At 43.8% G+C, this 13789-nt stretch overlaps 1 protein-coding gene across 5 annotated transcripts in view; it reads left to right on the top strand.

Annotated features, from left to right (window-relative positions):
• Window positions 1-617: 617 nt before the first annotated feature.
• The window catches only part of LOC133132657 (phospholipid-transporting ATPase 11C-like), a 51216-nt gene continuing 38044 nt past the window's right edge, over window positions 618-13789 (top strand). For all 5 annotated transcript variants that reach the window (XR_009709159.1, XM_061248265.1, XM_061248266.1 and 2 more), the window contains exon 1: window positions 618-1105. Coding sequence is in view for 4 of the 5 variants with exons in the window: in XM_061248265.1 (XP_061104249.1) it covers window positions 1079-1105 (27 nt within the window). In the remaining variant the exon portion in view is untranslated. The remainder of the gene's footprint in view (window positions 1106-13789) is intronic.

Raw genomic sequence — 13789 nt, 5'->3', positions numbered from 1 at the left:
GCATAATGTGCAGTGTTAACCATAAAGAATACTATACACTATATTATATAACGACATCCATTTCGTATTAAGCATCACCGAATTGTATTTCAAAAATACATTTTAATTGTAACGCTTCTCAAATTGAGTTCGTCAGAAAAAACACAACTACACTTCCCATAACCCTTGAGTAGAGACCGCATCTTCAAGAGGTGGGGCTTGGGAAAGTGGAAGTACTTGTGCCGAGGGGGGGTGAGGGAACCGCATTGCACAGAGACGAGTTATATTTATTCGAATGTGTTCTGAAGACAGTATTAGAAAAAGGAAGAGGTGGAGTCAGTGTTCACCATGCCTGGAGAAATGGCAGTTAGCTATGTAGCCTATATAAAAACACATGATTTCAGCTCAGTCTGGGGGGGTTTGGGGAAAGTGTATTTTGTTCATCGTGTTTAATTTCAGTGAGGAATTTTGTGAAATGGGTCGTTGACCAAACGTAACGTATGTCTTCATGAGAGATCAGGCTCGCACTTCCTACTGCAAATAATCCCACCTACTCGCTTTCTTGATTGGGCGCCCGATAGAACCAATCACATCTAATGCTGCCCTCAGAACACATTCCAATAAATATGAGTCCTACGTGCAACGAGATTCAAGTAAAATATTTGACAGAACCTGAAGCGTGGAAGGGTGGCAATGGGAGAACGTAGAAGGCTTCAGATTCAAGTTTCTTTTTGTTTGCTTATCATGACTGTCATACATGTAATAGTGCTTTGCGGCTATACCCTTTGAACATATTAAACAGCAACAGGGCACAGCAGGATGGCACTTACTGCAGTTTCCGCGTGTATGGGGAAGCATAGCTAGCCTCTGTACTGTACACCGCAACGCGGAAAATATTAAGATGTTGGGAGACAGAATTCAAACGAGATGGAAACAATGTAGCACCGCTGCGGCATTTCCGATATTCGGATAAAATAAATAATACAAAGTACCTTCATGCACACATAAGAACAGCTCTCGACAGCAGAAATAGAGGGAACTGCAGTTAGATCGCGTCTTCATTGCTACCAAAGGCAGAAGAGGGACCGAAAACTGCAATATGTTCAGAAGGAGACTCAACCGTTTGGTATGTATTACGTTAGCTAAAGAAAACGACCGAGCTTGGGATCTTCGGGTGTGATCTGAAGATTTCGATATCTTATATTGGTGGTGTTTCTGACAGCTTGTCGATATCAATCAATTGTTGCATTGCTCTGATGAACCGAATGTTCGTGTATATAGGCTACTATCGCTACACACTATATGAGCCTATTTTCCAGTTGTCTACTGTTTATCCATCCTAATTAATGTAGTCAACTTTGGGTGTAGACACCCTATTTGATTAGAGAAATATAAAGTAGGCTATGTATCTTAACTGCGTCTAGTCGAACTAGAACACGTTGCAAATTTGAATCATGTAGGTTCATGTGTGGTTATCTCGTTGGCAATTATTGTCCTTTTTTTTTTTTAATTGCGCCGTTTGATGGATGCATGCCAATCATAAAGTAGCGTACATTCACTGCTCCGCAGATGTGCTGCTCTTCATGCTTGATGGTTGGCCCCAATCTAATAGGAACAGTGGGTTAGCCGATCTTGACATTTCACGTTTTACTTGACTTCATACTGAGCGAACCGCCCGGCGTCTCATTTGCTGCCTGCGTTGGGATGCTGTTTCGTTCTATCCCGCAGTATGGCACTTAATTTGTTCATACAGTCAGGCGCGTGCTATGCAGATTACCTCGGAGAGTAGGACGAAAAAACACTTCAAATGATTTACTATAAAATGTGTGATGGAGGAAATAATGCTCGAGAAGTTTGCAGCGATGTTAGGCGTTTAACTTACTCATATTGTGAATCTGTATCAAGTTTCTAATAGAAATTGTATTGGGTACAATCTCACTTGATAAAAATGCATATGACAAGAAAGCAAATTCACCGAACTTTGAAACAAGAAAAAACATATAAGCAAAACAATGGTCTGTGCACAGTGACTAAAATAATCTTTTCTGTGAAATCTATATTTCTGGTAGGTGTGTTGCGTTGTGTAGAATGCCCATTTAATTGCATGCTTAGAGGTGTTGCGTCATTCTTACTATGTTTATTACAGCTTGCATGTCTCCAAATTACTTCTAATTGATGGTCGCCTTCAAAGGGTGATATTTAGACTGGAGCCAATGTGGTGATCACAGACACAGCATCGACTTCCTTATTTTTCCTCTAGCTTTACCAGAAGCCCGATTGTAAAATAAAGGAAAACATTGAATGTCATAAATCACTGGGGACAGCGTAAAGCCTCACCCATCCTGACCAATATAGATAGGCTACTGACGATTCAAGGAAAGGGAAAGGCAATGCCGTAATTATACCGCATCGACTCTGCTCGCTGTCTTTAAAATAATACGATCAGCATCTTTCCAGACACCCAGAGCCTTATGATCCTATAAATGCTCACAAGTCATAAATAACAGGTTTGTGTGGCTGCAGTACTGTCATGGCTGCACAGTGTGTGGTTTATGTAAGGATGTGTGTCCACCTGTCTCCACCTTCCATCACTTCCTCCAGATGAAGCTGTAGGGGCCTGTGGAAGGGCCCCAGAGCCACATCCAGGCCCGTGTCAGTAAAAAGAGATGTTGTCTGTCAGGCTAGAGCCATCAAATGTGTTTTTGTCTTCCACCAATAGATTATTTATTTAAGATAATTAAACCGTTTATTGATCGATTGTTTTAATTTCTTAAATTTTTGGCTTTGTTCATTATTCATTTTGATTTCCTGGCCAAAATTGTGATGGTTGAGCTATACCTACAAGGTGTTAGTGTTTTATTTATTTGTTGTAAATGTAAATTAGATTCAGTGAAAAGACTCTGCTCTTGATAACACAGTGAATTGCTTTTTAATCCAAGTCATTTGTGTTTGTGTCCGAGTGTGCACGCATTTGTGTGTGTATGTATATATTTGCGTACGTGTGGGTGTGCTGGCATGATAATGTGTGCATGTGTCGCTCTGTGTTTGTCTGTCACTGTGTCTTTATTGCTTCATCACAAAACAACGGCAAATATACAGCTTTGAATACAACAACATTTGCAACCAGTAAAATTGAGAAAACCCCTACTTTAGCAAAAGTCCCTGTTCTACTTCTATGCAATTATTGTTCAGTGGACCAAACCTTCTTACTGCACCTAGTCTGTCCATTTAGCTATGCAGTCTTGGTTCTGTTGTAGCAGATTATTTATTCTCTGTAGTAGAGCCCTTAGGCAGAAGGCTATCCTCTATCTGCTCTCTACAGGTCTTTCATGCTGACCTATATCTAAGTTGACTCACAGACTTGCCCTAGCCTGTTGATTCAGATCTCCTGTTCGTTTTTAGTCACCTTTTGCTGTGACAAAGCTGCTACAAAGCTGGGCTTTGCTGGCAGGAGTGGTGTGTGATGTCTAGGCTGTAGGCTGCATGTAAAATAGACCTGGGGAATTCCCATGCATGGCAAAGTTGTTTCGCCATATCTTCCATTTTGCCTAGCATACATACAGTGGGTTCCAGAATTATTGACACCCCTGACTGCCAATGCACAAAAAAATACTTACAACAATAAACAATATAATTATTGAGATGAACTGAAAAATGGCAATAAGTGAAAAATACTGTACTTTCTAAATGTTTCAATGGAACCAACCAAAAGCAAATATTCATTTAATAAAAATAGATTTCACCAAAATCAAGGTTTCATAATTATTGGCACCTGTTGTTTACTACTTGGTGCATTAACCTCTAGCAAGGATAACAGTTTGGAATCTTTTCCTGTAGTGCTTGACAGGGTTAAGGAACACAGTTGGAGGGATTTTGGACCATTCCTCTGTGCAGATGCTTGCTAGATCCTTCACATTCTTGTGTTTGCACATATCAACTGCCCTCTTCAGTTCAGCCCACAGGGTTTCGATTTGAATGGGGTCTGGTGCCTGGGATGGCTATTGCAGAAAAATACATTTTGTTTTCACAGAACCATTTTAATGTGGATTTTCAGGTATGCTTTGGGAAGTTTTCTTGCTGGAATGTCCACCTACAGCCAAGCCTCAGCCTTGTGGTAGAGGCAACCAGATTGGTAAAATTGCCTGATACTTGGTGGAATCCATTGTACCACTGATTTTAAGCAGTGCACCTGGACTGGTTTTTTATTTAATGAATTTTGGTTGGTTCCAGTAAAACATTTATAAAGTCCAGTATTTTTCACATATTGGCTTTTTTGAGTTTATGTCAATAATGCTATTCAATTTAGGCAGTCCTCTGCTGTCTCCTAGTGTCTAAAATGTTCTTGTTTGAACAGGATATACTTTTCTCATTTAAAGACTTGATCGTTTATTTTCTGCTTGTCATTTCTGAAGTTAGCCAGGAACTTTTGCCAAGTTGAATGATTTTTGACCCGTCCTGTCCTGTCTTCTAAATCTGACTGGTCAAGTTGGAAATTGAGAACTTCTCTATGGAAGCAGTTCATTGCTTTATTGTTATTGCTTAGAAGAAGGGTTCACTTCTCCAACCTTCAGATTGATCTACCCTGCAGACAGCACCCTACTGTAAGTCAACCGGTCACCCTCCCTGTTGGTGCTGTGACCGGGGCAAATGCAGTTGCTCATGGCCTTGCTTTTGGCTGTACCAGCACCCATGACCTCTAACTCTTTCAGGGGCTTCTGACTGCAGCTGACCCGTCTGACACCATGTCTCCAAGCGGGCGAGTGTTCTCCCTCTGGGCTACAAGGAGGAGCCACTTTTAGATGGCAAATAAAGAGCTTCCTCATGACAGGCCCACCACACTGGTGGTTACCTGACTGGTGAGGCTTGTGTCTCCCTTCTGCAGCCCGCTCATCGCTCCACAGCCCCGATTGCTATTTGTTTTTCGCTGGAAAACAAGGCAGTGGTGGAAGAGCCCTAAGTGGAAAAATTCCTTGATGCTTAATAATAACTGCTTGCGGTTCTCGCCACCTGTTGTTATGCTAAGCTGTCGTGATGACAGTGGTGACAACTGAAGTTTGAGTGAATACCTGTGGGGGATAGTTGGGCCGGGGGGGGGGGGGGGGGGTTAAGAGTAGTTAAGAGTATAGCGACATGCCATGCCGGGTGCGAGACCTGCATCCGCACATTATTTATCTGACCGGTTCGGTCCGGATAGCCAGCTATCGATCGGAGCAGAGCTCCGCGTAGCTGCCGTTCATCTTGTCCATAAACCTGTGGGTGGACAGAAGTGCTAACACTGACTTCTCCCTGTGCCCCGCCCCCCCCCCCCCCCCGGCCCTCCACCACCTTGCCTCAACTCTGTAATGAAACCCTGGCTACCGGTGGCCCTCCTCAGCAGAGTGGTGAATAGATCACAGGGGAGTGTAAAAGAAGAACAGCGCAATGTGCTTTTGAGAACATCACCTCGCTGCCTGAGCATTGTCATGGTCCCTGACCCTCTGGAGACCCCGGTGCAGCTTCCAGCAGCCGGCCGTGGTTATTTTCCATCTCATCCCACGGCGTAGGGCTTCCCGGTTTGTACCCCTCAATTATTTAGCACCTTCGGTTCTTTTTACATTCTCCTCGCGATGCTTGCGCCGTCCTTCCGCATGTCCTGTTGCCGGGGCCACTCCATTAAAAATGCATCAGTCTCATCCATACATTCATGAAGCCCCCTTCCTGAGATTCCCTGCGTCGTGCTTACCGATTGACGCCAATCAAAAAAGACTCGCCGGGCGGTATGAGCTGAATGCGGAAAGGCACTCGCTCACGCCCGCGTGCATTCCACGTGTTTCCCGGCAGCTCTGAGAATGTCAGCCTTCTCAGCAGAACGGCTTTGGAGTTCCTGGCTCCTGCGTCACCCTTTCTTTCCACTGACGGCAGAGGAAGAACCCGCTGTCATTATGCCGGCTTCCCCTGAGACGTCTGCAGACACACACACTTAGTACAACCGGGTCTTGCGTGAGCTCCGAGCCCTGCAGAGCCAGTGGGATAATGAGACACTCTGGTCACGGACAACTGCAAGAGAACGTGCAGGCAGACTTCAACGATATATGCACTGAGAGGCAGGAATGAGATTGATTTGTGGTTCCCACCACTGGAATGTAGCTTTGGAGACTTGCGATTGAGCAACGTTGGCTTGGGGCATTAGGAAAGGTTTAACGACTGTTGAAGGCAGCAGGTTTAACGCTCATCAGCATTATTATGCTAATATCTCCTGCTATCTCTGGGAGCCTTCTCTTTGGCAGGGTGAGGCGAAGGAAGCCAGGCGGTTTAGTTTAGTCATCGACGCAAAGCTCACGATCCGGAGCACCTCATCTCCAGGGCCACCAGAGCTGCCTCTGTGACGCACTTTTTCTGTGGATTTGCCAAATAAGTGGTGACGCTCTTTTTAAACACTTGGTAATTGGACATTTTTCAAAGGAGCCATTTTATTTATCATGAGTGCATTGCAGAACCCACCCCCCACCCCCATACTCAAAAATACATTATTGGACAGATTTTTTTTTACATCGAAAAGGGGGAAAAAATATCCAATTATATATATTTGACATCAAGTTCCTTCTTCGGTTTTTCTGAGCGTGTTCATTTCCTCAGTCAGTTCCTCTAATGGAGTTCTTAATGGAAATGTACATGACAATGCGTTTTGTAAATTTCTTCCACCACTTCTGTATGTTAAAGCATTTACTGTGCTGCTAGCCTTTTTTTACATTTACTGCATGTTAAAAGGTCTCAGTAAAGCACACTTGCATTTACATAGTGCTCCCGCCACTGAAGGGGATAATGCAAATCTAGAACAAACTTGGGTTTTCTGCAGATGAAACTAACAGCTCCATTGAACAGCAGTGCTGAAGAGTGACTTTCTGCCGGTCCTTTTTATACACCTGCTTGAAAAACAAGAGAGTGAAAGTTAAAAAGAAAGAGGAAGCTCCATGGGCAGGGCAGTGGGGTAATAAAGGGTTGTCACCGCAGTGAGTTTTAGTGTTTTTACTCACACGTGAAATTAATAATTAACTGGCTCTAGATTGACTAGGGACAGGTATGTGTGTGACCCTGAGAGATAGGGAAGTGTTAATGGCCACATGCGACGCAGTGAACAGAGTAACAGTGGAAGTGGCGGTTGCTACAGTTGGGTCAGGGCAGTTCAAGGAGCAACTGATGGTGTGAAACTGAGAACCGCTACTGTTTCTGTTCACAAGCAGGACTGCGCTGGTACCTTAAGTGCAGTACAGTAACTGACCTCTTTTCAGTCTTTGACTGGCCTGAATTCAATCAACTTAACTTTCTACTTCTCTTTTCACTGAAGGTTCACTGTGGATGAACTTCAGGATGTGTGGTTGTCCTTCCCCTCCAGTGTTGGGTAAATGATATGAATGTGCCTAGGGTAAAGTTTGTTGTGTGAGGAGCTGACGTCAGGATCAGGCAACCCAAGTGTCTGCAGGCAGGCCCCGGGGCCACTCTGTTCCTGGGCCAAACAGGAAAAAAAGGTTGTTATTTTGGGAAAATTCTGGCATAAGTGATAATGGTTCAAAGAATGTTGGTGGTGGCAATATTCATTGAGCTTGTTATCTTTGTGGGGAGAATGTTCCCTTTTCGTAGACTTCCTTGTGATTATCCACCCTTACTGTACAATAGTATGACAGTATATCCCTAAATTAAACATTGGTGTGGTTAACAAGCATTACATTTACTCAAACAGGGTGTGTACACTCTGGTAGTGTAATAGTTCCTTTTTAGTACACGGGGCTGATTTAGTGATGACTTATGATGTAGTTGGTGTGTGTGTGTGCCCGCGCGTGTGTGCGTGCGTGTGTGTGCGTGTGTGTGCCTGAGTGTGCGTGTGTGTGTTTGTACTAGTGAAGCCATGAAGAAAAAAGTATCCTCTGCTCTCTGTTTATATTAGTCAGTGACATTATTGGCACATTTCTACAATGACAGATTATTGGGACTTAGTTATGTTAATGACACATCATAGAGAAATGTCTGAATTTATTATTGTAATAGGACGAACAAATTTCACTTGCTTTGATCATGTTGGTCACTTTTCTGCAGTTGCGTGTGGCATTTGCATCTGTTGGTTTAGCTTTTCTGTTTGTGGCATGGTGCAGGGTGATCGAAACCTTAAACCGAGACCTTTTCTTCTACTCTCTTTAACTTGTAGATTTGTAGTGAATTTGTTTTCTTATCTTGGTGTGTTACCAGGAAGGCATTTACAAGCTGCACATTTTCAAATGGAAAGACATTGCTATAGTTTGCATCTAAAATGTAAAACCTTCCATTCAATTTCCATATGTAAATTTATTTCGAAATTCAGCAATCTCTGAAAGCTCATGATTTGTTATGCAACCATTTCTTACTATACCTTTTAGTCTTAAAACGGCAAGCATGTTTTCCGAAATAAAGAGCATTTCACAGCACTTACCATGTTGTGGCATAATCCCCAAGCTTTAGATGGATAAACCGCCTTTTCTTTTTACATAACTTGGTGTTTTGTGTTTATTTGCTTACTCCGCTTTGCCTTGGCCGGTCTGTGGCCCAGGGCCCACATTCTCTGCATGTTTCCTGCCGTATCTCCTGAGTCGAGGCCAAACATGGCTGCACCTCTGCAGCCAAATAGGTCACGACTTCATGATTTCCATTGTAGCGGCCAGAGGCATTTGATCTTTTTGTTGCTCTCTGTAGTTGATCCTGGGTTTGAGTTGGCTTCACTGTTCTCTGCACTGTCCTGGTGGGATGTTGTGTGTCTCTCTCCCCTGTACCGAATGACTGAATGTAGGGTAGCCATTGGTGAGCCTGGACCCTGCCTGGCAGTGGTGGGTGAGCTCGGGTGTTGCCTTTGTAAACTGCTTGTAAACTGCTTTGTAAACTTCTTCCTTTTCTTTCTAAAACTATAGAACGAGCCGCTTCTACTCAACTTTCTTCTTTCTTTTCTAACAACAACCTGCTAGACCCCCATCAGTCTGGCTTCAGATCGGGCCACTCGACAGAGACTGCGCTCCTCTCCGTCAGTGAGTCACTCCATGCCGCACGAGCAGCCTCCCTCTCCTCTGTCCTCATTCTTCTAGATCTCTCTGCTGCCTTTGACACTGTGGATCACTCCATCCTCCTGTCTGCCCTGTCAGCAACGGGCATCTGTGGCACAGCCCTGGACTGGATTGAGTCCTACCTCTCTGGTCGCTCCTTCCACGTTGCCTGGGCTGGTTCGGTATCGACACCTCGGCCCCTCGCCACAGGAGTTCCCCAGGGCTCAGTCCGAGGCCCGCTTCTTTTTTCTCTTTACACTCGCTCCCTTGGCCCTGTGATCACTGCACATGGGCTATCCTACCACTGCTACGCGGACGATATCCAACTCTCGTTCCCGCCGTCTGATACGCAGGTTTCAGCCCGTATCTCTGCTTGCCTGAGGGACATCCAGAGCTGGATGGACAACCACCATCTAAAGCTCAACCCAGGCAAGACTGAAATGATACTCATCCCTGCTAATACCTCTCCTCATCTGGATCTCTCCATTTCCCTCGGGGATACCACACTCACGCCATCACCCAGTGCAAGAAACCTCGGCGTGGTGATGGACAGCAGACTGTCCCTTTCCGATAACATTGCGGCGGTGACCCGGTCTTGCAGGTTCTTCCTATACAACATACGGAGAATCCGCCCCTTTCTCACCCCCTACTCGACCCAGCTCCTGGTCCAAGCGATGGTTCTATCCCGCCTGGACTACTGCAATTCCCTCCTGGCTGGCCTCCCAGCGTCCGCCATTAGACCCCTCCAACTTATCCAGAATGCAGCAGCTCGTCTGGTCTTCAACCTTCCCAAATACTCACACGTCACCCCCCTGCTTACTTCCCTCCACTGGCTGCCTGTCATGGCTTGCATCAAATTCCAAACATTGGTGCTAGCCTTCCAAGCAGTCTTCCCCAGCTTATCTACAAACAATCATCAGACCCTGCACCCCTGCCAGACCTCCTCGTTCAGCCTCCACAGGCCGCTTGGCACCTCCCCCTCTCCGAACCTCCACCTCACGCTCACGACTACTGTCTATTTTGGCTCCACGGTGGTGGAACGAACTCCCCGTTGTGGTCAGAACTGAAGAATCTCTCCCCACCTTCAAGCGCAAGCTGAAGACACACCTCTTCAAGCAGCACCTCTCCCCATCCCTCCCTACCTCCCTGTGAACCTTAATTGTTGTCTCTGTGACTTGCTTTGTGTATCGGTATTTTTAGTTAGCTAGGTAAGTAGTGTTTGGATAGTGAACTTTGGTCACTTTTGCTCTGTTTGTTTCTTTGTTCAAAAAAACAAAAAACAGGTACAGGTACAGGTAGCAGTTGAAATTGTACTTCCCTCTAGGGTCTTTCAGCGAACTTATCCCTGGTTATGGGTATGCACTTTGTTGTACGTCGCTCTGGATAAGAGCGTCTGCCAAATGCCAATAATGTAATGTAATGTAATATAATGCTTGTCTTAAAGGTACAAGATTTTTGTGTTAAAACATTGTTACAAGTCCATTGTAAATCCCTTCCTATCATTGAAAAAGACTCACTGACATGATGACTCCCCCTATGCCTGTGTTTATAGTCCTTAAAATCGGGTTTCAAAATATGCAGTTGATGGGCCGGCAATCTGTACCTAAACATTGTACAGCTGTACAATAATTCAAGCTTACTGTTTGAAAATCGGTTCTAATTGCCACAACTAATGGCTTTTCAACATCAGCGTGTTCAAAGAGTTTGTTGTTGCAATTCCTCTCTTGACCGTTAGACGTCCAAAATTACCTATTGTACCTTTTAAACGGTGTGTGTTGTAGCATCAAAAACATAATCGGTGTAAAGTGCCAATGAAACAATACATATCTGTCCATCTTGGCAGTGTCATTGTGGTGTAAAAGCATTGTCACAACAATGGTCTGTATGGAGTGTGTTAATTGGCTGGAAGTTGTCCGGGCAGACACCCAAGATTTCTGGTGAATCAACAATGAAAATGTATGTCTTGTTGATAAGTAGAAATAATCATACAAACCTTTGAATCAAATATTCAAGTATTTCAACTCAAATGGAAACTTATGATACATTCAGTTCATAAAACAGGCCGATGCCTCAGGCAATAAAACAGATTTTAAAAGTCAACAGAGCCCAAAAATACAAAAAAGGATTTTGACAACAGTGTTGAAAATATTCAGGTAACCTACGTATTTGAGTTCACACTGCCTATTACAACGTTATTGGGTAATTAATGAGACTGATCTAAAAGAGGGAGTAAAACTTGGCACCATATTTCCCAAACAGTTACCTGTAAGGAAAAAAACCCCCTCCCCCTTCAGACGGTATACCAGCATGTAAAGCTGGATATGTGGAAAATATGTTTCTTATGCATTTATTTTTTTGATGATTTTTTAAAATGTTGCTACTTTTTATGTTTATGCAAATATGAATATGCACGCTTCATTTTGGTCAGAGTTTCATGCCATTGTGTTATAATACACACTCAGTGAGCGCTTATTTTTTTAGACTTATGTAGGATCCTCGCACGGGCCGCCAAATAACGTAGGGATTTTACTCTCTACGAAACCGGGGCGCCAATTAATGTTATGTAGCAGTATAACTGCAAAAAGTAATCAGTCTCATAAAATTACTGTTATCAGAAATATCTAACCACAAATTTAGTATTTTAATTAATAATTAAAATAACCAATATTAATGATTAAACATACCGATAACCTGAAGGTTGGAAGTTCTTCGAAAGACTGCTTTAACTCGGCTCTCATGTCTATGTGACGCCAAAACAGACACCGGGTTTAATAAAATATATTTATTAAACAAACGTACAAACACAGAACAGATAAACTAACGGGAAGTTAGTAGGGTAAGTTAGTAGGGTGTGTGTGTGCTTGCGCGCGTGTCCCTTGAACAAAGGAAAGTAAAAGTGGGTGTGTTAGTTATTGTTAGCTGTGAGAAGACTGCTTGTGTAGTTTACTCTATATATGCGCAAAAGACGGCGAATCAATTCACATACATATATATATATAGCTAACAAAATACATTCCAATGATAAGACGGCAAATATGGAATATACAGTTAATACTGAACTAAACACTGGCTAAGCCTGAATGTTTGTTGTCTTACTGAGTCGATACGCATTGGATCCAAAAGACGTTCTGTCCTTATAGGAGCCGCGATGGTGCTGTGAATGATGTCCTGGAGAGGTGCGCAAAGCTTAGCCGCGCGTTGTCGTCTGGTCCACTCAGTTGATGGAAGGATGTTCGCTGGTCCTTTTTCCGGGTGGAAAAGTTTGTTGCTGTTGTTCGTTGGTGAGCTTTGCAGGGGTAAACTGATGTAGCGTTCTGCGTACACCAGTTTCCACTCGCTATAGGCCACGAAGTTACCGCGAGGTAACTAGGTGTGTCCGTAGGCCTGGTAGTGCGCTGTGCAGCATTCAGCCTCTGTCCGAGTCTCGGAGCAGATGAGCTGAGGCAAATGGCCAAAAAGGGTTCATCAAAAATAAGTGGGAAGTAGAGAAGAAGACGAGAAGAAGAGGGGGATCCCGAGAACATGTCTTGCTCTTATACGGGAAAGTTTATTGCTTCCACCATTACGGGATTGGCTGAACCAAGCTAGACGTCATGCGGGGTAGACGTTGCGGAATTGTCCTGTGGGATTGTGGGAGTTGTGGATCCTACACTTATTAAGTCTTCTGCTGCTGTAGCCTATCCACTTAGTGATTTGACACATTGTGTGTTCAGAGATGCTGTTCTGCATACCACTTGTAATGTGTGTCAGCTTTGACCAGTTTGGCCCTTCTCCTCTGACCTCTTTCATTAACAATCCATTTCTACCTGCAGAACTGCTACTCACTGAATGTTTTTTCACACCATTCTGGATAAACTCTACAGACTGTTGTGCGTGAAAATCCCAGGAGATCAGCAGTATAGAAATATTCAAACCAGCCTGTATTGCACCAACAATAATGCAATGGTCAAAATTGCTGAGATCACATTTTTTCCCCATTCTGATGGTTGACGTGAACATGAACTGAAGCTCCTAAACTGTAACTACATGGTTTTATGTATTCCACTGCTGCCGCATGATTAGCTGATTAGATAATCGCATGAGTAAGTAGGTGTACAGTTGTTCATAAAATCAGTGTTCAGTGGATGGCTGCAAATACATCTTTTTTGGCATTTTCTTGACTCAGCAGGATCTACAATATACCGTACATCTATCAAAATCCCTGACGTCGGGTCAAGACATATGTCCAGATATTCACTCTTATAATAGAATGTCCCATAATTATTTCAGTTATTTGTAGTGGAACACTAGTCTCTGGGAAGGCCAACAATCTTGAGACATCAGGGGTTTCCAAAATAACCTGTGTCCATTCTGCTGTTCGTGAATATGGGTTGCTTTTACGGTCGGATGCCCTTTCACCCTGCTTGAGTTGCGTAACGTTGCATAAAGTACTCTAGGCAGGTGTCCGTTTGCCTTTGCTCACTCACTGTGTGTGAAAGAAGATCAAATGAGCTGACAGGAGAGGGTTTTGGAGACACTGCATTGCAGCTGGGATTACTGTTAATTGGACCAGCTACATGCTATGCATTTAGAAGTATGCAGTTATTCAACAGGCAAATAATTCAAGTGGGTTTGTTGACAATATAATCCAGTTAATCTGACATAGCCAATGGGATGTGTAATCACCTCTGTCAAGTCAGTAACTGGCATGCCTCAGTGTGTGCAGTGGGCTTTCGTGTGATATTTCTATTGGTTCATTCTCCCACATACAATGTAGGAGCCCAGAGGAG

The sequence above is a fragment of the Conger conger genome, chromosome 7 (assembly GCF_963514075.1).
Source record: "Conger conger chromosome 7, fConCon1.1, whole genome shotgun sequence".
Lineage (NCBI taxonomy): Eukaryota > Metazoa > Chordata > Actinopteri > Anguilliformes > Congridae > Conger > Conger conger.
Note: the sequence above shows the minus strand (reverse complement) of the source record. Positions and strands in the feature narration are given on the sequence as shown.